The 23440-nt window shown below is 49.2% G+C and overlaps 1 protein-coding gene across 1 annotated transcript; it reads left to right on the forward strand.

Moving 5' to 3' along the window:
• The first annotated feature begins 105 nt into the window (after positions 1-105).
• LOC147222079 (uncharacterized) lies at positions 106-23002 on the forward strand. Its single transcript, XM_086168688.1, has 52 exons — positions 106-954; positions 1623-1664; positions 3478-3612; positions 3692-3765; positions 4478-4550; positions 4997-5086; positions 5242-5297; positions 5388-5508; positions 5589-5765; positions 5942-6024; positions 6168-6216; positions 6296-6385; positions 6460-6555; positions 7008-7079; positions 9906-9992; positions 10073-10222; positions 10300-10413; positions 10494-10670; positions 10755-10840; positions 10934-10982; positions 11085-11174; positions 11296-11391; positions 11480-11551; positions 11695-11781; positions 11867-12013; positions 12097-12176; positions 12253-12448; positions 12524-12700; positions 12771-12853; positions 12939-12987; positions 13065-13154; positions 13236-13331; positions 13452-13523; positions 13623-13709; positions 13795-13941; positions 14036-14148; positions 17689-17749; positions 17825-17925; positions 18070-18193; positions 18996-19172; positions 19261-19346; positions 19513-19561; positions 19639-19728; positions 19797-19892; positions 19972-20043; positions 20130-20216; positions 20304-20450; positions 20531-20673; positions 21175-21306; positions 21381-21483; positions 21571-21620; positions 22417-23002. Exons 1-52 carry the CDS (start codon positions 568-570, stop codon positions 22442-22444), a joined length of 5436 nt encoding a protein of 1811 aa, XP_086024814.1. The 5' UTR covers positions 106-567; the 3' UTR covers positions 22445-23002.
• The last annotated feature ends 438 nt before the right edge of the window (positions 23003-23440 follow it).

Raw genomic sequence — 23440 nt, forward strand, 5'->3', positions numbered from 1 at the left:
TTGTGGGAGGGGGGGGGGCGTCTGAAGTTTTCTGCGCTTAATTTTAACTTTGCACCCGGAAGAACGGGTTCGAGATGTTCAGGTGCGAAATAAAAATGATCCAGCTCTCCAACCCCCCCGCAGGTCCTGCTCAGTGGGCGCGGCGCACGTTGTGTTAACGGACTCCACATCCGGGTTGTTCTCCAAACGCGCACAGCCGCGTCCGTCGTCCGCCCGCGGGTTTCCTCCGCATCGGAGACGATCCGGCCGCGGTGTCAGCGGGTGATTGACGCGCTGCAATGCGGTGACGTCCAGTCCGCCGCCCCCCGGGTGGGCGTGGTCTGCCTCGGATAACGGGACCGGCGGCGGCGGAGCTTCAGTTTGTCTGATCAGGGACCCAGTTGCGCAGCGTTAGCGTGGAAAAACAAACAAAAAAAAAACAATGCGATTTGGACTCTAACGAGGTATTTTCCTTTTTTTTTTTAAAAAAAAAAAAAAAAGTTAGCTCAGGTCCGGTTCTGCAACAGCTGCATTTCCGGGATCGTTTTCTTATTTTTTCTACCCTCCCACTTTTGATAACTTCTCGCCATGCAAAACGACGAATCCGAACCGAGCGCGGCTCCGCCGGGCCCGGGGCCCGCTGGAGAACCGGGGCCCGCCGGAGAACCGGGGCCCGCCGGGGAGCCGCAGCCGGGAGACGCCGTAGCGCAGCTGCCCCAAAGCAAAGGCATCGACGCCGTCGCGGTTCTGTGGACGTTCGGGAAATGCCTGGGCGCGCTGTTGCCCGTGTACCTGGCCGGGTTCTACCGGGTCAGCACCAGCTTGCTGCTGTTCGGCATGGTGGTCTACACCGGCTGGAAACACGCCCGGGGGGCCAAGGAGGAGCGCCTGCGTGCCGCCATGCAGCTGCTCCACGACGAACAGGACTGCGCGTCCGCCGCCGTCTCTAGGGGCAAACGGGACATCCCGGCGTGGGTAAGAACCCCCCCCTTCCCCACTTCTCCCCACAACACACACAACACACACAAACAACCCACTACTCTTCGAATAGAGTTCACACACGTCGTGATTTCACTAATAAATATTTTTAATGTCTTTCGGCGCAAACGTGGGTTTTGACATCACTTCCTGATCTCCCACCCCCCCCCACCCGTCCTGCAAGGCACTGCGGACGTATCGACCCCCCACCCCCACCCCTTCCCTCCTCCGATCCGTGCGATCCCAAATTAGAAACTCTGGTCCACATGTTCTGAGTCACAACATCTGGCCACACCCAGACAGGCCTCTTCCTACCGCGGAAAAAGTCTTATAAAACTCCGAAGAGAAAGGCCAGGGAGGAGGAGGTTACACACACACGGGTGGTATCTAGTTACTTAGACAGCGAGTGACTGAAAATAACGCGTAATTGTCAGATTTAAATTTGTTTTTTGTTTGTTTTTTTTTGTGGAAGGGGGGGGTTCTTTTCCACCCAAATCTGAAGGTGTGTGATTTAGTTTCCAGATCTGCTAGACCCCCCCCTCCTACCCTACCTGACGTAACATCCTGTTTGAATCACACACACACACACACACACACACACACACACACACACACACACACATTTATATATATATACATATGTCATTTTTTTTCCTTTTTTGCAGATAAACTTCCCGGATGTGGAAAAGGTGGAGTGGTTGAACAAGGTAAATTTTTGTTTTCCTCTACACGGAGCAGTTGCTGTCATTACGCTCACTGCCACAACACCGGGAAGGCCGTCCTCCCTGAAGCCCCACCACCACCACCACCACCAACCCGCCGCCGCCATAGTCTCCCTTTTCTTCTGCAGACCGGGCAGGCAGGCCCAGAGCCAGACCGCTCTCTCAAAAATTTCCATTTAGTTGGGAGCCAGAGCCAGCTCGCAAGAGAAAGGAGGAGGGGGGAGCTGGGGGAAAAAAAAAAAAAAAGCACAAAGTCACAACCATTGTGCCCCATCACACACACACTCTCTAACTCTGGCCATTAATGGAGATGACAGGAATGAAATAATTCACTCTGAAGGAAGCCACGAGGTCTTGAGAGACAAAGCGGAGGCTTGAGACTTCATGGCCAGGGGGGAGGATACGGGGTATCAGCAGATTCCCTTGTTGTTTGCGCAGATGATGAGTCACTCTTCCCTCCTGCCCAGCTTGGACCAAGAGTGGCGCTGCACACAGAAGCACGAAAAAGCACCGAGATGCATGTAAACATAGCAAAGTGTGTGCATATGTGTGTGTGTGTGGGTGGGTCTTGTGGACAGTGGAGGAGCGTCAGCTGGTCACAGCCGCCTCCGTCAGTCATCAGACCGCCCGCGGGACGGGAGGCAACCAGGAAATGCTTCGACAAACATCAGATAAAGTGACGTGAGGAAGTGAATCCCCCGAGCCTGGATACAGAGAGGGGTTGACAGGGACTGCGACGATTTCTAAGTTTCATTCATTCATTCATTTGTGCGTTCATTCATCATCCATACCGCTTAACCTGCAGTCAGGATGACGGAGTCCTAGAGTCTATTGCTGTTGTCATTGGGCGAGAGTTGGGGTCCCCCTTGGATTGATCCTGGGGGCCACGTACATTCACCCTCTCATTCACACATATAGAGCCACACCATTCACCCTGTCATTCACTTGTCATATTGAGATAATAATTCACCCTTCCATACAGACATTCACCCTTTCATTTACACATAAAGGGACACAACCAGTCCCCCTTTTATTCAAATAACATAGAGACATACAGCCATTCGCCTTTTCATTGACATACACAACCATTCAAGCTCTCATTCAGATGACATATAGAGACATGCAATCATTCGCATGGCATTTGGAGGCAGTTCATTTTCATATGGAAGCATACGACCATTCACTCTTTCATTCACATATCATAGTCATATAACTATTCACAAGAGATATAAAAACATACCACCACTCACCCTTTCATTCACATGTCATATTGAGATAATAATTCAACCTTTCATTCACATGTCGTATAGAGAAATATAATAATTCACCCTTCCATTAACTTGTCATATTGAGAAATATATTCAAAATCGTTTAGACATACAAGCATTCACCCTGTCATCATATTACATATAGAGAGATACAATTACTCACCATTTCATTCACATATCATAGAATATATAGCCATTCACACGAGATATAGAAACATACAACCATTCACCTTTTCATTCACACATGTAGAGACTGAACCATTCACCATTTCATTCATAGGGGCATGCAACTATTCACCCTTTCATTTAAATCAGGTTAATGTAGAGTCTCCACCTGGATGAGTCTGTTGTAACATGTGAATCTCATGCCGTCCAGAAGCGGCTGTTCTTCGCTGTGCTATAAACCCCGTATGCAACCATCCACATTCTGCTCAGCTGGAACGCAGATCTCCGAGGGTTGGTCCTGAATATGTCACTTTTGATTGGATCCAAGCCTGCAGGTAAATGTCCATGTCTGCTGCTATGTGCAGGTCCTGCAGCAGGTCTGGCCCTTCGTCGGCCAGTACATGGAGAAGCTGCTGGTGGAGACCATCGCCCCGTCCATTCGAGCGTCAAGCACCCACCTCCAGACCCTCAGCTTCACGAAGGTGGACATGGGGGACAAGGTAACATCCTCAAAATTGACGCCCGCGCCGCTGTGTCTTTCCGAAACTTCAAGCTGGATGTGTTGTTTTTTTGCCGCAGGCCATGAAGGTGGTGGGGATCAAGGCTCACACGGAGAACGACAAGGGCCAGGTCCTTCTAGATCTGTACATCAGGTAAAGGGTCTTCCATGTGTTATTTTTTTACGTTACCCTTTAGAGCATAGGTGTCAAACTCTGGCCTGCTGCTTGTGTTTTGGTGTGAAAATCACGACAGGACCAGTAAACGCCCTCTCCTCTGTTAACAGTAGTCATAGTAATGTTTTACTAATTCCCACACCGAAAAATGGCGAAAAGAAAGGCAGAGGATCAGAGTGGATCGGTGTGTAGCAAACTGAGCTATAATTATCGTTTTATTTATGCACTTTTTCTTGCCACGCCAAGACGTGGGCTTGAACATTATTATTAGTTAATTGGTTTATTATTGTTGGTTTATTTTTACCTTTATTATTAGCTTGTGGAAAAAGGATACTGCTGAAATTTAATTCAGAAGGCTGCGAATACAAAGAGGCATACGGTTTTTATCTAAGAAACGAATGCCCATTAATATGTTTAATTTGAATTTCAATTTTGCAGGTGCGCAATTGTTATACATTGTATAGTACTAAGCTTTGCTCGTTCCGTATTCAGTTTTTAAGCAAGACTTGTTTGGGTCCGTGTGAAAAGGTTCATTGTTATATCTGGAGGAAGATATTTTTCAATAAAAATCAATTTTGGCCCACGACTTTAACCCAGTTTTGAATTTTGGCCCACTGTGTATTTGAGTTTGACACCCCTGCTTTAGAGGAATCATCACCGGTGACGTCTTCCCCCTCTCTCCATCTCTCAGCTACATCGGCAACGTGGAGATCAACGTGGAGGTGAAGAGGTACTTCTGCAAGGCTGGGGTCAAAGGCATACAGGTGCGTAAAGGACTATTTAGAATAACCTCAACCCCCAGTTAGAGGCGATTGTACCCTCAGGTGAAAACTTTTCGGCGTTAGATCGTCTTGTTTCAGCCAGAACACCATCTCCTGTCTTTTGCTTTGATGGAACTCTTAAGACCAGGAGGGACCCCCAACATCTTTGATTGGCCCCAATGAGAGGCAGTTGTACCTTCAGATGAAAACTTTGTCAGTAGAGCGACTTGTCTCCTCCATCGTCTTACTTTTGTTTTCCCGGAACTCTTAAGACCGGGAGGGACCCTCACCGTCTTTGAGGGGCCCCAATGAGAGTTGATTGTAGCTGATGTGCTTTTTTTTTGCGGAACACTTAAGACCGGGAGGAGCCCCAACCTCTCTGAAGAGGTTTAATAAGTAGAATACCCCGATTGTCCTTCAGCAACTCTCCTCCCATATCTGCATCATAGCTGAGCGGGATGATGCGGGTGATCCTGGAGCCCCTGATTGGAGACGTGCCCATCGTGGGCGCTGTCACCATGTTCTTCATCCGCAGGCCGGTACGTATGCTTACTGTTGTGAACATCACGTTCACTCTCGGTCCATTTGCCCCTGTGACCTTTCATCCACTGTCCTATCATCTCACTCGGGTTCCACGTTATTGACTCTTCGTCAATGGGGATTGATTGGTCTGTCTGTGTTATCCGCAAACCAGAAACTTGACATCAACTGGACCGGACTGACCAACCTGTTGGACATCCCGGGCCTGAAGTGAGTCACCGGGATCCCGACAAGGGTGTTTTACCACGAGGAGGATGTCATCTGCGTATAATGAGACAAAGATATGTTTGTTTGTGGCAGTGTCATGTCTGACAGCATGATCATGGACGCCATCGCGTCCTTCTTGGTGCTGCCAAACCGCCTTGTGGTCCCGCTGGTTCCAGGCCTGCATGTGGCCCAGCTCCGCTCCCCGTTGCCCAGGGTAAAGAAAAACAAAAAACATCTCGCTGATGGTTTTGGTGCTGTTACCCGACTCCAATCCCCCGCCGTGATCTTCCTCAGGGCGTGGTCCGCATCCACCTCCTGGAGGCCCAGAATCTCGCCGCGAAGGATAACTACGTCAAGGGGGTCATTGCCGGCCTGTCCGACCCCTACGCCATCCTGAGGGTTGGTCCTCAGACCTTCACCTCGCAGCACGTGGATAACACGGACTCACCCAAGTGGGGGGAGATGTATGAGGTGAGGACAACCGAGGAGGAGTTCCCATCTTTATCGTCCCATCATGTCTCCACGTACACAAGCATGGGTAGACCCATCTTCTCTCTGTGGGAGGGGTTCGGCTGTCCGAGTGCCAGAAGGTCACCTTGGTCCACGCAGACCCCCGTCTCAGTGTCTTTGTGTGTCTGACACATCAGGTTATAGTCCACGAAGTGCCTGGTCAGGAACTGGAGGTGGAGGTTTATGACAAAGACCCCGACCAAGATGATTTCCTGGGCAGGTACTTGTGCATCGATCATCTCCTTCGCTCATGTTCAGTCCTGCGGTGTCGTTTTCCACCCTTCCGTTAACATCGTACGTCCTACACGATTCCACTCCTGAGCTTTTCCGAATGTACGCTCATTCTTTTTATGCTCCTCCAAGGGCCCAGCTGGATTTGGGCATCGTAAAGAAGTCCATCGCTGTGGACGAGGTGAGTAAATGCTCCCGTCAGTTGTATCGCGGATTCAAAAAGCCCTCCGTTAACGGCGGGATGGTCGCGGCGTCCCCAGTGGTTCACGTTGAAGGAAGCACCATCGGGACGTGTCCGTCTGAGGCTGGAGTGGTTGGCCCTGTTGCCCGCCACTGACCGACTCGAGCAGGTGGGACTCCGACTTGTCGTCCCGGCGACCGGCGGACTGGGCGACGGCGGCTGACAGACCGGTCTCTGTTTCAGATCCTGAAGAGGAACGAGAGCGTGATCTGCAAGACCACAGATCCGCCCTCGGCAGCCATCTTGGTGGTGTACCTTGACAAGGCTGAGGCGCTTCCCGTGAGTCAGTGCCTTGCCGCCCTGCCAGCCAATGCTTTGCAGCGTGACTTCCTGTATGTGGTTTCAACATCGGCCAAACAGTCACTGCCATCTGTTTGACATTCCTCCAGTTGTCGTTCTAACCTATGACCTTGCGTTGCTCACCCAGTCGGCGGTGAATCGCCTGTTAGACACGCATATTTTGGGCTCTGCTAATTCTGCTGTGCCGCCGTGAAGCAGACAGCTGCCGCGGAGCTGCGCCCCCTCCGCTGCACATTTCTACTTCCTGATTGCGCTCTCTACACCAATGCTTCCCTTGATCTATTTTTCGCCGTTGCCATGGCGAGCCCAACAAGCTAACAACAGCATGTGGGCCAGACTTGCAAATAAAGATGTCCCTCTGCTGTCTGGTCAAAGAAGGTCTTTGTTCACGTCTGAGCCTCTAACTGGGTTTGTCTTCTCCATGTCTCCAGATGAAGAAGGGCAACAAGGAGCCCAGTCCGATGGTGCAGCTGTCAGTTCAGGACATTACGAGGGAGAGCAAGGTACACACTCAGGGGTGAAGAACCCCTCCATTCAAGCTAGTCCATTTTCTTCTTGTCAAGATCTGAAACAGTTTGGTTCTAATGCGACTGAGTTACGAGACGGTCTTTGGGCAATGGGGTCTACCTGGATGGCCCCTAGGAGCAGGTCTTTGTTACTCCACCTCACAGCTAGTAGGTCCCAGGTCGGACCACCACAGGGTTCCTTTACGTGCGGGGTCTCCGTGTTCTCCCCGTGTCTTCTATGGGGTTCCTCCGTGTTCTCTGGGTTCCTGTCAAAGTCCAAGAGATTCCTTGGAGACCCTGTAGTGTCCAGAAGTGTTAATGGGAGAGTGAGTGGTTGTATGCCTCTATATGAGGCCCTGTGATTCACCCAAGTTGAACCCATTCCTCTTGCCTACTCACAGCTGGGATCAGTGATGTAGATGATGACTTTTAATGACGAGAGTCCATCTCTGTGGCTTCCTTTTTGGGGAAGTCACCATTCCATCCCATACATGTGTCTGGGCTGCAGAGGCTCCTCTTACTGTGTCTCAGCATGGTGACTCTGGCTCCTCCGGTTTGGCTGGCTAAGCTAACACGTGCTAGTGGAGCCTCGGTCTCTATCTGAAGAGCATCAGAATCAGAATACTTTATTGATCCCCCAGGGGGAAAGCGCTATTTGGTGAAAGAAGCTCCTGCAACGGAGTAAAGTAGGGAAGAGTCAAAATAGAACGCATATAAAAATAAAGAATAAAATAGCAAATAATAAAAATAAAATAAAAAACAGTAAAGATCAAAAGAAAGAAATAAAAAAAAAGTTAAAGGTATGTAAAAATATGATTGATCTAAATAAATGTGTACTTACAAGTACATGTCTATGATTACATGTTGTATTTATGTGTATAAATCAGGGCTTTTGTACAGTAAAACTGTCATTGCACAGAGAACATTGGAACTATTACACATATAGTACAGATAATGATTGCATTCTGACAGCCAGAATACCCTGACACTCAGAGTGACAAATTATACAGTTTAATGGCTGCCAGAAGGAATGATTGCTTATGGCGCTCTGCGGTGTTTTGTAATGGGATCAGTCTGTTGGAAAGAACTTCTGTACCTGACCAGCACGTTGTGGAGTGGGTTGGTCAAAGTGTCTAAGATGACCTTCACCTTGTGAAGCCTCCTCCTATCTGACACAATCGTCAGAGGGTCCAGCTTCTCTCCAATACCGTCACTGGCTCGGTGGATCAGTCTGTTTGGTCTGTTGGCTATTCTCAGCCTCCTGCCCCAGCACAGCACAGCATAGAAGATGGACATCAGACAACAGACTTGTAGAACATTTTAAAGCATGGTCCTGTAGATGGTAAAGGACCTTAGTTAACTCAGCAGATAGAGGCGGCTCCGGCCCTTCTTGCACAGGTTGTCGGTGTTCTTTCCCCAGTCCAGTTTGTTGTCAACGACTTCCCCAAGATACTTGTAGTAAACCGCAATGTCCACGCTAGCCCCCTTGATGAAGACAGGGGTCACCGGCTCCTTTGTCCTTCTAAGGTCCACTACAAGTTCCTTCGTCTTTGCCACATTGAATCGCAGATTGTTTGGCTCACAACATGTGACAAAGTTGTCTACCGTCAACCTCATCGCCCTGGCTGATACATCCGACAAGTGCCGAGTCATCGGAAAACTTCTGGAGATGACAGAGTTTCTGCGCGGTAGCTGAAGTCCGTGATGTAGATTAGGGGCGTCAAACTCATTTTCCCCGAGGGCCACGTGAGCATAACAGTTGCCGTCGAAGGGCCACATGTAATGGTAAAGGTATAAACGTAACTACATGTAACCAAATGGAATGAGAAAAAAATGTAATTGCTCCTGGATGTTGAATAACTCTGAATTTATTACTCATTCAAATCCAAAGTTACATATGAATTTGCATAGGTGTAAAAAAAAACAAAAAACATGCAGTGTTTTTGGATGTGACTTTCGTGAACACATTCTGCTGCCATCGTACCTTGGCTTTCAATTCTTGGACAATTAGTTGTATCTCCGGAAGGGTAGATTCTTAGCTCCTTGTCTGGTGTCAAAATGCCGACTTAGATTGTACTTTTTGACAACCGACACTGCCTCATAACACAAAAGACATAACGTTTTTTCTCTTTGAAGCACAAACATGTATTCATGTATTTGCCATCCTAGTTTTCTTGAAACAGCTTTCCATCTACATCAACTTTTCACTTCCTGGACTTTTAGGGATAATTTATATTTCTCCATTACACTTGCTGAAAATAACATTGACGGGGATGTACTAAGATATAATGGTGCGATGCTGTCACTTAGCAGCTAACGTGATCAGCATGAATTGTGGGAAATGTAGTTTATGATCAATGCACACGCGTGATTTTTTCACTTTAAGACAATCAGACCTTTTAAGACGTTCTCGCGGGCCACATAAAATGATATGGCGGGCCAGATTTGGCCCATGGGCCTTGGGTTTGACACATGTGGTGTAGAAGGTGGGTCCCCCAATGTTGCTTAGCACTCTGTCTGACACACGGTGCTACAGGCACACTTACTGTGGTCTGCCAGTGAGGTAGTCAATAATCCAGGACATGAAAGGGGAGTCCTCCTTCATCGTTGTCATCTTCCCACCCAGTAGAGCTGGACGGATGATTTGGGAAGCACTGGAGAAGTCAAAAAACATGACTCACAGTGCTCACCGTCTTGTCCAAATGGTTGTAGACACGGTCCAGCAAGTAGATGAGCGAGTTCTCAACTCCAAGTCGAACTGAAGGCGAACTGAAGTGGGTCCAAGTGTGGTCCTCCTGATGTTCCCCCTGTGGTTCCTTTCAGACGTGTTACACCACCGTCAATCCGGAGTGGGAGGAAGCCTTCACGTTCTTCATCCAGGACCCACGCAAGCAGGACATAGACATCCAGGTGACCTTCTGCACGTTTTGGCGGTGGCTCTGCGCAGCAAGTCGCTGAGCCATCAGCTGATCTCCCTGTGGACGATCCAGGTGAAGGACGTGGACCGCGTGCAGACGCTGGGCAATCTGACCCTCCCGCTGTCCCGCCTGCTGTCCACCTCCAGCCTGGCTCTGGACCAGTGGTTCCAGCTAGACAACTCCGGGGATGCCAGCCGCATCTACATCAACACGGTCCTCAGGGTGAGAGCTGGCGTCGGGTCTCCTGAAGACCCCTGGAGGTCACCACTTGCTCACTGTCTGTCTTCATTCCCACGCAGCTGCTCTGGTTGGACGAGGAGAACATAAGGGCTGACGTGTCCTCTGGCCTGGAGGCCGGGGTCGGCAAGAAGCTCCCCCAGCGAACCTCCCCCCATCCCAGCTTTGCCACAGAGGTAACAACGGGGCGAACCAGAGCCTGGTATCTCCTCCCAGGTATGTTCTCAACCTCCTTTACCCCCGTTCTGACCTACAGGGGCTGCTCAGAATCCACCTCCTGGCGGGGCAGAACCTGGTCCCCAAGGACAACCTGATGGGGGGCATGGTGAAGGGCAAGAGTGACCCCTACGTGAAGCTCAACGTTGGGGGCGAAACCTTCACGAGCCGGGTAGTAAAGGCTGACCTCAACCCCACCTGGAGTGAGATGTACGAGGTGAGGAGCAGAACACTGCGCGTGGAATGGCGAGGAGAAGGTGTTGGAGAGAAGATATTCAGATGAGCTCTTTGCCCCCACAAGGTTGTCTTAACCCAGCTGCCGGGGCAGGAGGTCCACCTGGAGGTGTTTGATAAAGACATGGACATGAAGGACGACTTCATGGGGAGGTGACAATGTACACATACACACACATAAACACCCATATGTGTTTTTATGAAGATTCTAGATGTTCCTCACCGCTTGAACATCTGACCCCATAGGCTGAAGGTCAACCTGAAGGACATCATTGAAGCTCAGTACATAGATCAGGTGGGATATGCTAGCACCAGCACTTAATTCAAACCCACACCTTCCCTCGCTAACATGGCTGCGTGTGTGTGTGTGTGTGTGTGTGTGTGTGTGTGGTATCAGTGGTACACTCTCAGCGACGTGAAGTCCGGTCGAGTCCACCTGGTCCTGGAGTGGGTGCCAACAGCCTCGGAGTCTGACAGATTGGATCAGGTGTGCGTGTGTCTGTGTTTTTGTGTGTGTATGTGTGTGTATATGCGTGCGTGCGTGTTCGTGTGTGTGTGTGTGTGTGTGTGTGCTTGTGTTCTAAGGTACCTGCTCATTCTATACCCAGGTTCTGCAGTTCCACTCAAAGCAGACCTACAAGAACAAGGTCGTCCCCTCCGCTGGCTTACTCTTCGTCTACATTGACCAGGCAGACGGCTTGCCTGTGAGTACTTGTGCGCAAGTGTGTGTGTGAGTGTGTGTGTGTGTGTGTGTGTGTGTGGGCAAACACTCCCATTGTTGTGGTCCTACAGGTGAAGAAGAGCGGGAAACAGCCGAAGGTGGGCGCGGAGCTCGTCCTGGGAGAGACATCCCGCAAAACCACGGTGAGACCAAGGTCTTCCATCCCAGATCTCCAACCCCGACCTCCACCCGGTCCTCCAACCATCAGACTTATCAATAATATCATATCACCAAACTGGGGTCTGTCTAACACCGGACGGTGTGTGTGTGTGTGTGTCTCCTGAAGGTGTGTGACCGCACCACGTCGCCTTGTTGGAATGAGGCCTTCTGCCTGCCTGTCAGAAACCCCAGGGAGGACACTCTGGTCGTCAAGGTAACGGATTCTTCTCTGGAAGGGTGGGTTTGGTATGCAGGTGTGTGATCTGGAGAATTCTCCCTCTCTACCACTCCAACCCCAGCTGTCCCACACCTGGACCTTGCCCATAGGCTCTCTGATGGTTCCCATAAGGGAGTTGCTCTCCGAACCCCAGCTGGTCCTGGACCAGTGGTTCCACCTGGACGGAGCTTCGCCCGAGAGCCGGGTTCTCCTGAGGGCAGAGTTCAAGGTGGTAGAGCTTGGATGTTCTCACGTTCTCACATTCCACTTCCCAGTCAGGGTCACCTGACCGTTCCTCCTCGCCTTCCTCAGATGCTGATTCCCAGTAGATGTCCAGGTGCTGCCGCAGCGCCTAAAGTCCGTCCGGAGCCGGAGACGGACGCCATGACACGGTGAGAACTCCTCCACGCCTTCCACCCGAGGAGCCGCATCCCAGTTGCCCTCTTAACTTCTACCCTCTGCTCGTAGCTCCAGCTCGGTGGACGCTCCCCCCACCGTGGAGACCCTCACCCCGGAGATTCTGGATGGAGATGCTAGTCCAGAGGGACCTGCAGAAGACATGACCAAAGGGGCGGTGGAAGAGGAGGAGGGGGAGAAGGAGGAAGGGCCTCCCGCAGTGGAGCGACTTCCTCATACATCACCGGCCCTCAGCTTCGCCAGCGAGGTAACAGGGCCCTCGCCACTAAGATCCAGACCAGAATAAGTGGAGAACCTGAGATGTGCTCCTCTCCCTGGGCAGGGGTTACTGAGAGTTATCCTGATGGAGGCTAGAGATCTGGTTGCCAAGGACAACCTGATGGGCGGCATGGTGAAGGGCAAAAGCGACCCCTATGCCAAGCTCAGCGTGGGTGAAGCGGCGTTCAGGAGCAACGTGGTCAAAGAGAACCTCAACCCGGCGTGGAATGAGATGTTCGAGGTGCGTGGGAAAGACCCCCCCCCCCCAAACCTCCACCTCATGGACCTCAGCTCACTTCTAGTTCCCGCAGGTGGTGCTGAGACCTCAGGCTGGTCAGGACCTGCGCGTGGAGCTCTTCGACAAAGACATGGACAAAGACGACTTCCTGGGAAGGTGAGCGAGGAGCCGCTGCAATCCCAGTCCTGTTTGATTGCTGGTCAACAGTTTCAAACCAGACTCCTCCTCCTCCGTCCTAAAGGTGCAGCGTCAGCCTGGCCGACGTCATCCGCGACCAGTACTCGGATCAGGTCAGTCCGCCGCCGACCCCCTGTCCCGGTCGGCGCTGCGCATTCGCCCGGTGACGGAGGCATGTGTGTGTTTTCAGTGGCTCGCCCTGGACGGGGTCAAGTCAGGCCGGGTCCGTCTGGTCCTGGAGTGGGTGCCCACGGCTTCCCACAACAGCACGCTGGACCACGTAAGGGCTTTTCACCCCCACCCCCTATCCCCCCTGCTGATTGGTCAGTGCTAAGTGTGTGTGTGTGTGTGTGTCCTACAGGCTCTGCAGGTCCAGTCCCTCCTGTCGTTCACCAACAAGGCCGTTCCGTCTGCAGCCCTGCTGTTCATCCACATGGACCGAGCCCACTCTCTGCCCGTGAGACCTCCGCACCTTTCACCGTGTGTGTGTGTGTGTGTGTGTGTGTGTGTGTGTGTGTGATAGAGAGACATGGGACTCCTACCATGCAGCAGTGAAACGTTCTCCCTCCCTGTCCAGCTGAAGAGAAGCGGGAAGGAGCCAAAAGCCGGTGCCGAGCTGCAACTCGGCAGCAGGACCCTCAGGACCGAGGTATGGACCGGAGAAGACGGGATGAGGGTCCGGTGACGTCTGGGTCTCTTCCGTCTTCTCCTTACCTGCGTCCTGTGCTCACATATATTCACTGCGCAGGTCTGCGAGCGCTCCAGGGCACCTGTCTGGAGCGAGGATTTCCACTTCCTGGTTCGCGACCCCACAGAGGAGAACCTGGTGGTTAAGGTGAGTCCAGTCGTGGGCGGGTGGAGCCGGCAGGTGGAGTTCTGTCCTGATTCCTGAATAAACCCGCTTGGCTCCGCCCCCTCAGCTGTCCAGCGGCTGGGAGCAGCCTCTCGGGGCGCTGGTGATCCCCGTCAGGGAGCTACTGTCCGAGCCTCAGCTGGTCCTGGACCGCTGGATGCCTCTGGACGGCGCCGCACCCGACAGTGAGATCCTCCTGAGGGCCGAGCTGAAGGTTAGTGTTGTCGCACATGCGCTGCTGCTGAGTTGCACACGTGCTCGAAGCCGGACGAAGCCAAAACAACCATCCGGACATTTGTCATCAAAAGATCCTGAACTCGAGGATGACGGAGGCCCCACGGCCCTCGGGTGCCGACCCAGAGAAGGAGGTCAGGGGCCGCCAGGTGGCACCGGGACCCCCGAGCGAGGAGTCAGTCCAGCGGTGAGTCCCGTTGCCGAGAGTTCTGAGGGTTGTGGTAGATCTTAACTCATTGCTACGGCTAATACTGGCCTTATAATTTCTGCTGTCGAGAACTTAAAACTGAAAGTTAGAAGAAAATCTTACCTGTATGCCTGCATGGTCCCGTCATCTTGGTTGTACTCGGTCTCTTCCTGGTCTAGCGCTTGTGATAATATCAAACGTGTTTGATTCTTGTTGTGGCAACCGGACTTTATTTCTTCACTTGAAGACCTTTCACCCGTCATCCGAGAGGCTTCATCAGTTTTAGGTACAGCACATTAGGAAAGTCCTGAGATCCTGTTGCTATCCACATTGGAGCCTCACCAAATCAGAAACAACCAGACACAGGGACATAGATCAGGGGAAAAGACAACAATAAATGGAAGAACATTATCATACCTGGTGCTGGTGTTTCGGAGAAACGCCGAAGGGTGTTCAGCAAACACTGTATACCGGTACATTTCAAATGCTACAACACCCCAAAAAAACAGTGCACCCCAACAACAAAACACCTTGGCATAACATAATTTGGTGTATGCTATCACCTGCACTAAGGATTTTGAGGACGTCTACATTGGGGAGGCTAAACAACGTATGGGCCGACACAGGAGAGCCACCACTCTACCTACACCTGAAAGACAAGGGCAACGCCTTTGCAGATGGTCTGGTCTGAGACACAACCTTTCACAAACATATAGTGCTGGGATTTTTAATTTTTTACATTTTATTGTACTTTAGTACTTTAGTGCATTTAACCCATCATGGATGAGCCATGAGCAGTTGGCAGCCATCTAGCAGTGCAAGGGGAGCATTTAGGGGTTCAGTGTTTTGCTCAACACTTTGGATGTTTGGTTCTAAGGAATGTTTGGTTCCAAGGACAATCGCTCTACCCCCTGTGCCACGCCGCCCCCATGGTTACTTTTCCTGCCTAAATGTAAAAATTCCTGGTTGGAATTTGATTTGGGCTTTTATGCATGGGTTATCTCTTGGGTTCTCATGTAATTGAATAACATTCTTCTGACTAATTTCTAAATTGAGCAGACTATAAATGGGACAGTGTGTTGTATTATACTATATGTACCTCTGTGACCAACTGATGACCGGTCTTGGATGGACCATGCCTCTCCCATGGTAACTGGTGGGATTGAGTCCTTCCCCGTTGGGACCCTGAGAGCAGGATAGGTGGATCAATACCAAGATGGATTTGCACACACAGACCAGGCCCATTTGCAACCTCCAAACAACCAGGAAAGAGCCACCACCAGAACCAGCCCCTGGTACCTTCCACATGAGCCTCAGTCCATGTGATCCTTCAGGTTTCACTCATTTGTTTAGCTTTACCTTTTCACATCCCAGTCCAGGTAATCCCACAAATGTTGCTCTTTTGTCCCAACGAACGACAACCCCATTAGCATAACAACTCTCTTAGAGCTAGTTTCTGCCGATCAACTCTTAAATTTACACAACAAGCCACCATAACCCAGACCTGCCCAAAACCCTGGCAGTTATATTCACAAACTCCAAACTGTACTGAAGAAGCCTCTCAGATGAGGACTGAAATGTCAAGTCCACAAGAATTCACCATGACCTGGATGACTGAGAACCTCAACAGAAAACATGTTTGATACTATCGCAAGTCTTTCAGTCTCTACAGCGACACAATGCAATCAACAACCAATGGATGAGCTCCAACAAAACAGGAAATTTGGTAGACCAACAATCACCAGAGCGGTATTGGTGGCAGAGACAGTATTTGTCGGTCAGTACAGATGAACGGGAAGGAAATCCCGACGTCAATGCCAGGCAGAGAAGGACGGAAATAGCAGAAAATAGCAGGAAATAGCAGAAGCCATGTATGCAAATACATGGATGGTGAAAATGCATGGAGGGGAAAAAAAATTGTGCAAAGAATCTAGCTGTAGTCTTGAAAATCGGCAGTCCCCGACCCTTTTGGTACCAGGGGTCACTTTTATGCATGAAAAAGTTTCCAAGGACCGGTTAGAGATGCCGGGGTTCAAATAAATTTGTCAATTCACAGTATTTAATCTGAGTACAAAGATTTCAATTTATATTAGTGCAGTAATATAACTAAACTTACAGGCATGCCCAAAGTCCGGCCCGCAGCCTCTGCCAGCACGCAACACACAAACTATAACAATCTAACTGGGAATTAACATGTCAAAAAATTGAAGCAACTGGAAGCAGTGCTTTTTTACAAGACCCCGCAAATCAAAAGATACAAAGGCAAGCTGCTGGAGAAAATTTGTCCTGCGAAGAAACAAGAGAGAAACAAGAGAAACAAGGAACAAGAGAGTTTGCCGATGTTTCCCTGGGTCGTAAACACTGGTACAGAGATTTGAAGACGTCACCCGACATTATTTAGTATAATGCATAGCAGGCACAGAGTTTGTGTATCATCTGTTGTGATGAACCTGCAACTTAGGTTGGAATCTTTATATTTTCTTTTAAATGCAGCTTTATTTTTGCTGGCAGTCTGCGACAATTCTGCCATGTTTGCTCGCTTTCTCTCAAAAAAGCTCTCCAGGGACTTTTGCTTCTCACTCATTTTTTTCAAGGGCTAGCTTGTAGTAGCTCGCCTCTGTTACTGGGCTACTTCACATTGCCACTTTCCTCATTATTTATTCATTATTTATTCATTTATATACATTATGTATTGGTTAATATGGAGAAACTTTTTTTTAAAGATTACACTTTATACCGGGGGTGTCAAACTCATTTTCACCAAGGGCCACATCGGCAAAATATAATGGTAACAGTATAAATGTAACTACATGTAACCAAATGTAATGCAAAATAAATATAACTACTCCTAAATGTTAAATAACTCTGAATTCATTACTCATTCAAATCCAAAATGTTACATATGAATTTGCATAGATGTAAAAAAAACTATGTTTACTAGTTTCTCTCTTGCAAAGCTAGCTTTCACTGCCGCAGTGTTTTTCGATGCAGCTTTTGTGATCACATTCTGCTGCCATTGTAGTTTGAATTTTAATTCTTAGACAATAACTTTGGGATACTTTGCTCTGTGTTTGGTGAAAAAATGTCAATGTAGATTGTACTCTTCAAAAACTCTTTATTTGTATTTGTAGCTAGCTTGTCATTGTCTTGTTGTTTTATGTCATGCTGCTGCTGTGAAACAATTTGCCAAGCATGGATCATTAAAGTACATCTCTATCTCAAGTGGTGCGACAGTTAAGTGTGGCAGTTAGGCGAAGGCGGAAACATTCATTTTTCAAAATAACATCTGGAAGGTCTGATAAATTAAACTATAATTTGTACCAAGAAAGATTTTTTCTTTTGCCACCAAATGATCCACCGACTCCCCTAAGCCCTGCTTGTAAGATTCCCAGTCTTTGTAAAATCTCAGTGTGAGAGACAAAACCTCAAAAAACAACTATTCTTAGTTATCAGGTGTGAGATGATCGTCTTTTCCAAATTGTTTCAAAGCCTTCTGATGTATGGTTGGCATAACCATACATCTGATGTGTGTGTTGTCAGGCCCGCTATGGATGCGACAGCCCCAGAACTGGCTCCCGAAGCCCCCGCCGACCCCCCGATGGTGAGTCTTGGGATGAAACATCCCCAAAGCCGTTCTCCTCTTCATCCCCCTGAGTTACCCTGTGCTTCTCGTCAGGTGGAGGAGGTGGAGGCGGCGGATGGAAGCCTGGTTCCTGCACGGCTGCAGGAAGAAGAACCTGCAGCACAGCCTCGACCTCAAGGAGCGCCGTCTCAGGGGTTAGGCGGCAGATTCAAGAAACAACAGATTCTGCTTTAAGCATCCATTGATTGCATGTGTAGTCACCATGGAAACCTCTGGCGTTTTCTCCGTGTGTGTGTGTGTGTGTGTGTGTGTGTGTGTGTGTGTGTGTGTGTGTGCAGCCCCCGTGTGGACACCTTGGCGGAGGCAACAGTGACCGGTCTTCCGGCTGAACCCTTGAAGCCCGAGGCTGATGTTGAGGTTCTGCCACCCCACACGACGCCCAACCAAGACTTCGGCTTGGAGGTGGGGCCGGTCTTCAAGGCCGAGCTGTGATTGGTTGAGTTGTTTGAGATGATTCGGATCCTCCCGTCTCAGAAAAACTTGCGAGGCGCTTCCTCTTTTCTTGTCATACAACCTGGAAGTAGTGGTTGAGGTTTATTTGGGTGGAGCCTGTGGTCTAAACACCATCTGCTCATGGAGGCAGAGTCTAAACCAAGACACAGGACCACAACCATGTCATGAATTCAGCTCCTTTCACACCTTCTGCAGCTCCTAGAACCTTCTCAGGAACAAAGCTTTCCTGGTGCATTCAGACAGCAGCACATTATTAAAACCTATGGTGATCACTGGTCAGATGTTTTCTCGTGACAAAATGGAGCGATGAAGATGTCCAAGCTCTTCGGACTGCTACACCTCACAAAGGTTTCTAGGGCTTGCAGAGGAATGTCTACATTTTGGCCTGAGTGAGTCCAGAGTTAGCTGTGTTCTTCTAACGGCAACACAGTGTAGGGAGAAGATAAAACTCTCCAACCATCTGATAGCCTGTGGTTATTATTCCACGAACGCTGTGGTAGCTTCCACCTCCATGTTGTTCCCTTCGTCTTCCTCTTCTTTGTCTTGAGTGGTTTGTTTTTGAGGGAGGAACATAAGCATACATGTCATACCCGTCCCTACCCTGGTCCCTTACTACTTTCTGTTCTACAGAACTAGTAGGTTCCCAAGGAGGAGGCTACTTCCTGGAACCAAACTGACAGTTATTAGAACTGTTCTGTTCTCCAGATAATACATGAATTCCCGTCCACATCTGCTGTTTTATATTCCTCAGGGTCTCCTGAGGATCCACCTGCTGGAGGCCAAGAGCCTGATCGCCAAGGACAACCTGATGGGGGGCATGGTGAAGGGCAAGAGCGACCCCTATGTAAAAATCCACATCGGGGGCACCACATTCAAGAGCAATTACATCAAGGAGAACCTCAATCCCACGTGGAACGAGATGTACGAGGTAAACGGGGGTTTTGCAGTCGGCCCCTTCAGATGATTCTTTGCAGTTCCAGTAAACATGTAGTTCTTCTGTACCTGTTCTCCAACAGGTGGTTCTAAGTGGCCTCAGCATCCACGAGATCATCAAGTTGGAGGCATTTGACAAGGACTTGGATTCAGATGACTTCTTGGGCAGGTGTGTGTCTGCCGCTTCTGTCTGCCAAAACTGGTGCTCATTGTTCGGAAGAGGCGCTGATCTTCGGTCCGCGTCTTTAGAAGGAGCCACAGTCGATCCCCATCGCAGACAACAGTTTTTGTTGTTGTAATTGATCTCACGGATGTTTGTCCTTCTCGTTTCCCAGATTCAGTGTCCAGCTCGATGAAGTCATCAGGTCCCGTTACCTGGACCAGGTTGGTCTTTGGCTCAAACCAGTCTTTATCCCGTCGCGCCACCTTCAACCTGTTTGTAACATGTGCTTCTTCTGCAGTGGTACAAGCTGAACGACGTGAAGTCCGGCCAGGTCCATCTGATCTTGGAATGGGTTCCCAAGGTGTCTGACCCTTCCAAACTGGAGCAGGTAGGCTCAGTGGTTCTTGACGGTGTGGGGCCACCTCGCAGCTTCCTCACCCTGTCTCCGTGTCGCAGGTCCTGCAGCTTCAGAGCCTCCAATCCTACCAGAACAGAGCTGTCCCCTCTGCCGCCTTCCTCTTTGTGCAGATCCAGAGGGCGCATTCCCTTCCAGTAAGTACTGTAGCTTTGTCTCTGTCCCGTCCCCTCGCGGCCTGAGACCTGACGGCCTCTTTCCGTTCATCCTTCGCAGCTGAAGAGGAGTGGGAAGGAACCCAAAGCTGGAGCCGAGCTGCTGGTGGGCGACATCAGCCACAAAACCAAGGTGAGGCTCTCCAGAATCAACCGATTTTGTTGGTAGGTCGGGCGAACCATTTCCTTTAACGGCATCTCTTGACCCTGTGTCCTAAGCTGTGCGACCGCAGCACCAGCCCTGAGTGGGGGGAGGCCTTCTACTTCCTGGTACGGGACCCCAAACAGCAGATGCTGGTGGTGAAGGTAAGTTTACTTATCTGCTTTGAAGGCCGTCAGGATTGGACCTTCTTCACTTTGGTGAAGTTAACTCCTGCCCTTCTGCTCCTCCAGTTGTCCAGTGGCTGGGACCAGCCCATGGGTTCTCTGGTGGTCTCCATCAAGGAGCTTCTGGCAGAGCCGCAGCTGGTTCTGGACCGGTGGTTCCACCTGGACGGAGCAGCGCCTGACAGCCAGCTGCTGCTGAGAGCTGAGCTGAAGGTGAGGTGGTCCTCAGATATTTAGTCTTTGAAAAATTTGTTTTTTAAGTCAAGTTCCCATCCTGATCATGCTTTGGACAGATTCTGGAGTCCAGGATGATTGAGATGATCAGTACAGGGTTGGTGCCCTGCAGCGTATCCACCTCTGGGAACGGGCAGGTGAAGCTATCATTATCCTACAGACCACAAGAGGAACAGCTGCTCGTCGTGGTCCATGCCTGCAGGTGTGTGTCCACTGAGATGCCACAGTGGTTCGGTCCAAGTGCTATGTCTCCATTTCTTGGAGGAATGGGTTGTCCTAGGATAGAGGGAGGTGCATCTTGGGATGTCCCTCAGCAGAGTAGACCTATGACAGCACCATCTGGGACTAAGCCAATTGTTAGCTTTCTCAAACAGGAAGGTTTGAAGCCTGATCTTAAATAAAGAGAGGGTGTCTACCACCTGGATGGAGATCTGAAGATGGTTCCACAGAAGAAGAGCTTAGTACTTGAATGCTCCATTTCATGTTCTGCTTTCAGAGATTCCAGGAAACACAAAGAACCCTGTTTCCAGGGCACGTGGAGATCTGACAGGGTGATGGGGCTCTAAGAGTTCTCTAAGATCTGATGGGTTTCTAAGAGGCCTATGACCTATGAGGGTCTTCACTCTGCACTCCTTCATGAACCCCAGGTTCTGAATGCTTCCAGCGGTTAGTTGTCTTCAATGTTCTCTCCCTCTAACAACAGAGGTTTGGCGTCCCAGAGCAAGGACGCTGTGGACAGCTATGTCTCGCTCATGCTGCTGCCGGACAAGAGCAAGGCCACGAAGAGGAAGACGGCAGTGAAGAAGAAGGATTCAAGCCCAGAATATAACGAGAGGTAACATATTTGTGAGTTGTCATCAAGTCGCTCCAGTCCAGACTATCAGATGGTGATTCAGGGCTTCTTTCCAGGTTTGAGTACAGCCTCCCCGCGGACGACGTCAGGTTTCGATACCTCAGCGTGTCAGTGAAGAACAACTCTGCCTCCTTCCGGAGCCGCGACGTCATTGGACAGGTTGGAACTCGCACTTGCGTTTTTTTTTTTCTCTGGAGGTCGGCCTGGTATGCCGCTCTCCTCATGGAGCTCCTCCCTGTATTCCAGGTGCAGATCGAGCTGGCGCAGACCGACCTTCTCTCTGGTGTCACCCAATGGTGAGAACCTTTCCGCCGCACGTATTTTCCTTCCACATGGAAGGAACATGCAGGGCATCCTCTTCCATCTGCTCAGTACAACAGATATTTCATGCAGTACTATAAAGTACTCCCCAAATGATTCAGTGCCTCCTTGACATACATCTAAGTACTCCCTTTACCTGTAGTCACTAACCTTGGGGAGTGAATGCAAATAAGATAAGATAAGATAATACTTTATTGATCCGCATTGGGGAAATTAATTTGTCATGGCAGCGCAACAATAACAATATCAATAAACACGAATTTAAATATAAATAGAAGAGACAATGAAAAGGATGAAGACAATAACAATATAGGAACAGATGGCATAATGACAAGGATAAAATAAACTAGGATGAGAATGGAATGACGACAACAAGGGTCAAAAAAATAGATATCAAAATGAACAACAACAAGGATAAAAACAGATAACAGAATGACAGCAACAAGGATAGAAATAGATCACCAAAATGACTTCTACACATTCCAATTTCAGTCTCCCCCAGCAGATCAATGACAAGCTATGTGCGCTTCTCTGGCCTCTTGCTAGTTAGCTTAGCATCCCATCATGTGGACTGTGTATTGAATGGCGTTTGATGACGTGCTAGGCTTTACAGGCCAGCTGTCTCCATCTGTCACTGCTAAGCTAACTGGCAGGAGGGTAACAATTGCACACAGAAGAGGGAATGGAAAATTCTTGTCTTCTTTTGAGGAAATGACAAATAGTCCACCATTCCCTCGATGGCTGAAGTGATTCCCCCTGTGTTTCCTCCAGGTTCAGTCTAAGGGACGAGGCTGAGTAGGAGACAGTCACGGTACGACGACGACGTTATCGCCCAAAGTGGTATTTTATGCTACTGCTGCAGCTCACGCCCAAGCCTTTTTGCCCCACTTCTATATGCAGCGCCGGTGTAGCGGCCTTTTTTGCAGCCATCCCGCTGTGTGTTAGTGTGTGTAATATGTATGTGTATGCGTGTGTGTGTGTGTGTGTGTGTGTGTGCGAGCGAAATAGTCATGGACTCGCGTGCATCTGTACCAAAGAGTAGTTTGTAGTTTGTATGGACCGAAGGTCACTTAAGAAGACATGAAGGAAGAGTGGAGTGGACGGGATGGAAGTTGATGGACGCCCACACCGTTTCAGTGTTTCTCGCCCGATGAACGACGCACTCCTGCAGGGAGTCGTCTAAAAAATGGCTTGCTCTTTTGTTTTATTTTTATTTTTTATTTTTTGTGTGTATCGACATCGTGTTTCGCGATGGGTTTCTACAAGTTTTTTGTGTTTTCCACCAAGCAGATAAAAAACGCTTTCTTCAGCGAGTGTGTGCAAAGACGAGAGAACAATAAACTGATATTGCACTTGTTTTGGTGGAATTCATTTTTTAGTGTGTGTGTGTGTGTGTGTGTGTGTGTGTGTATAAACCTTTACTTCTGATTTGTAGCAAATTCATTTTGATTAAATTACTGACTGCGGTATTTGTTTACTGAGTGTGTGCTGATGAATTGGGAATCTAACATTTAACATCACTATTATTATTATTATTATTATTGAATAATTATTATTATTCATCCATGTATATTCATCCATTCATAGGTATATTTTATATATATATATATATACATCTGAATAAAATAGTGGTGCAAATATCATTTTTAATTGGAGTAAAATATTTTATTTAAGATGTTAAGATAAGATTTATCTAAGAGTTTATTTAATTTAAAGATAAATAAAATGCATGGACGTTCACTGCAGAAAAAGAAAAGCGTTCACAGGGTTTTCCCAGCCCCTCTACAATACAGTA

This window comes from Fistularia commersonii, chromosome 21 (genome assembly GCF_037954325.1).
Source record: "Fistularia commersonii isolate RoL2024-O1a breed Wild chromosome 21, RoL_Fcom_v1.0, whole genome shotgun sequence".
NCBI classification, from domain to species: domain Eukaryota; kingdom Metazoa; phylum Chordata; class Actinopteri; order Syngnathiformes; family Fistulariidae; genus Fistularia; species Fistularia commersonii.

Coding starts and splice junctions, on each gene's coding strand:
- LOC147222079 (XM_086168688.1), top strand. CDS start 568: ATGCAAAACGACGAATCCGAACCGAGCGCGGCTCCGCCGGGCCCGGGG. Junction 5,509..5,588: donor TCCGCTCCCCGTTGCCCAGG/GTAAAGAAAAAC, acceptor GATCTTCCTCAG/GGCGTGGTCCGCATCCACCT. Junction 21,307..21,380: donor AGCCCAGAATATAACGAGAG/GTAACATATTTG, acceptor GCTTCTTTCCAG/GTTTGAGTACAGCCTCCCCG.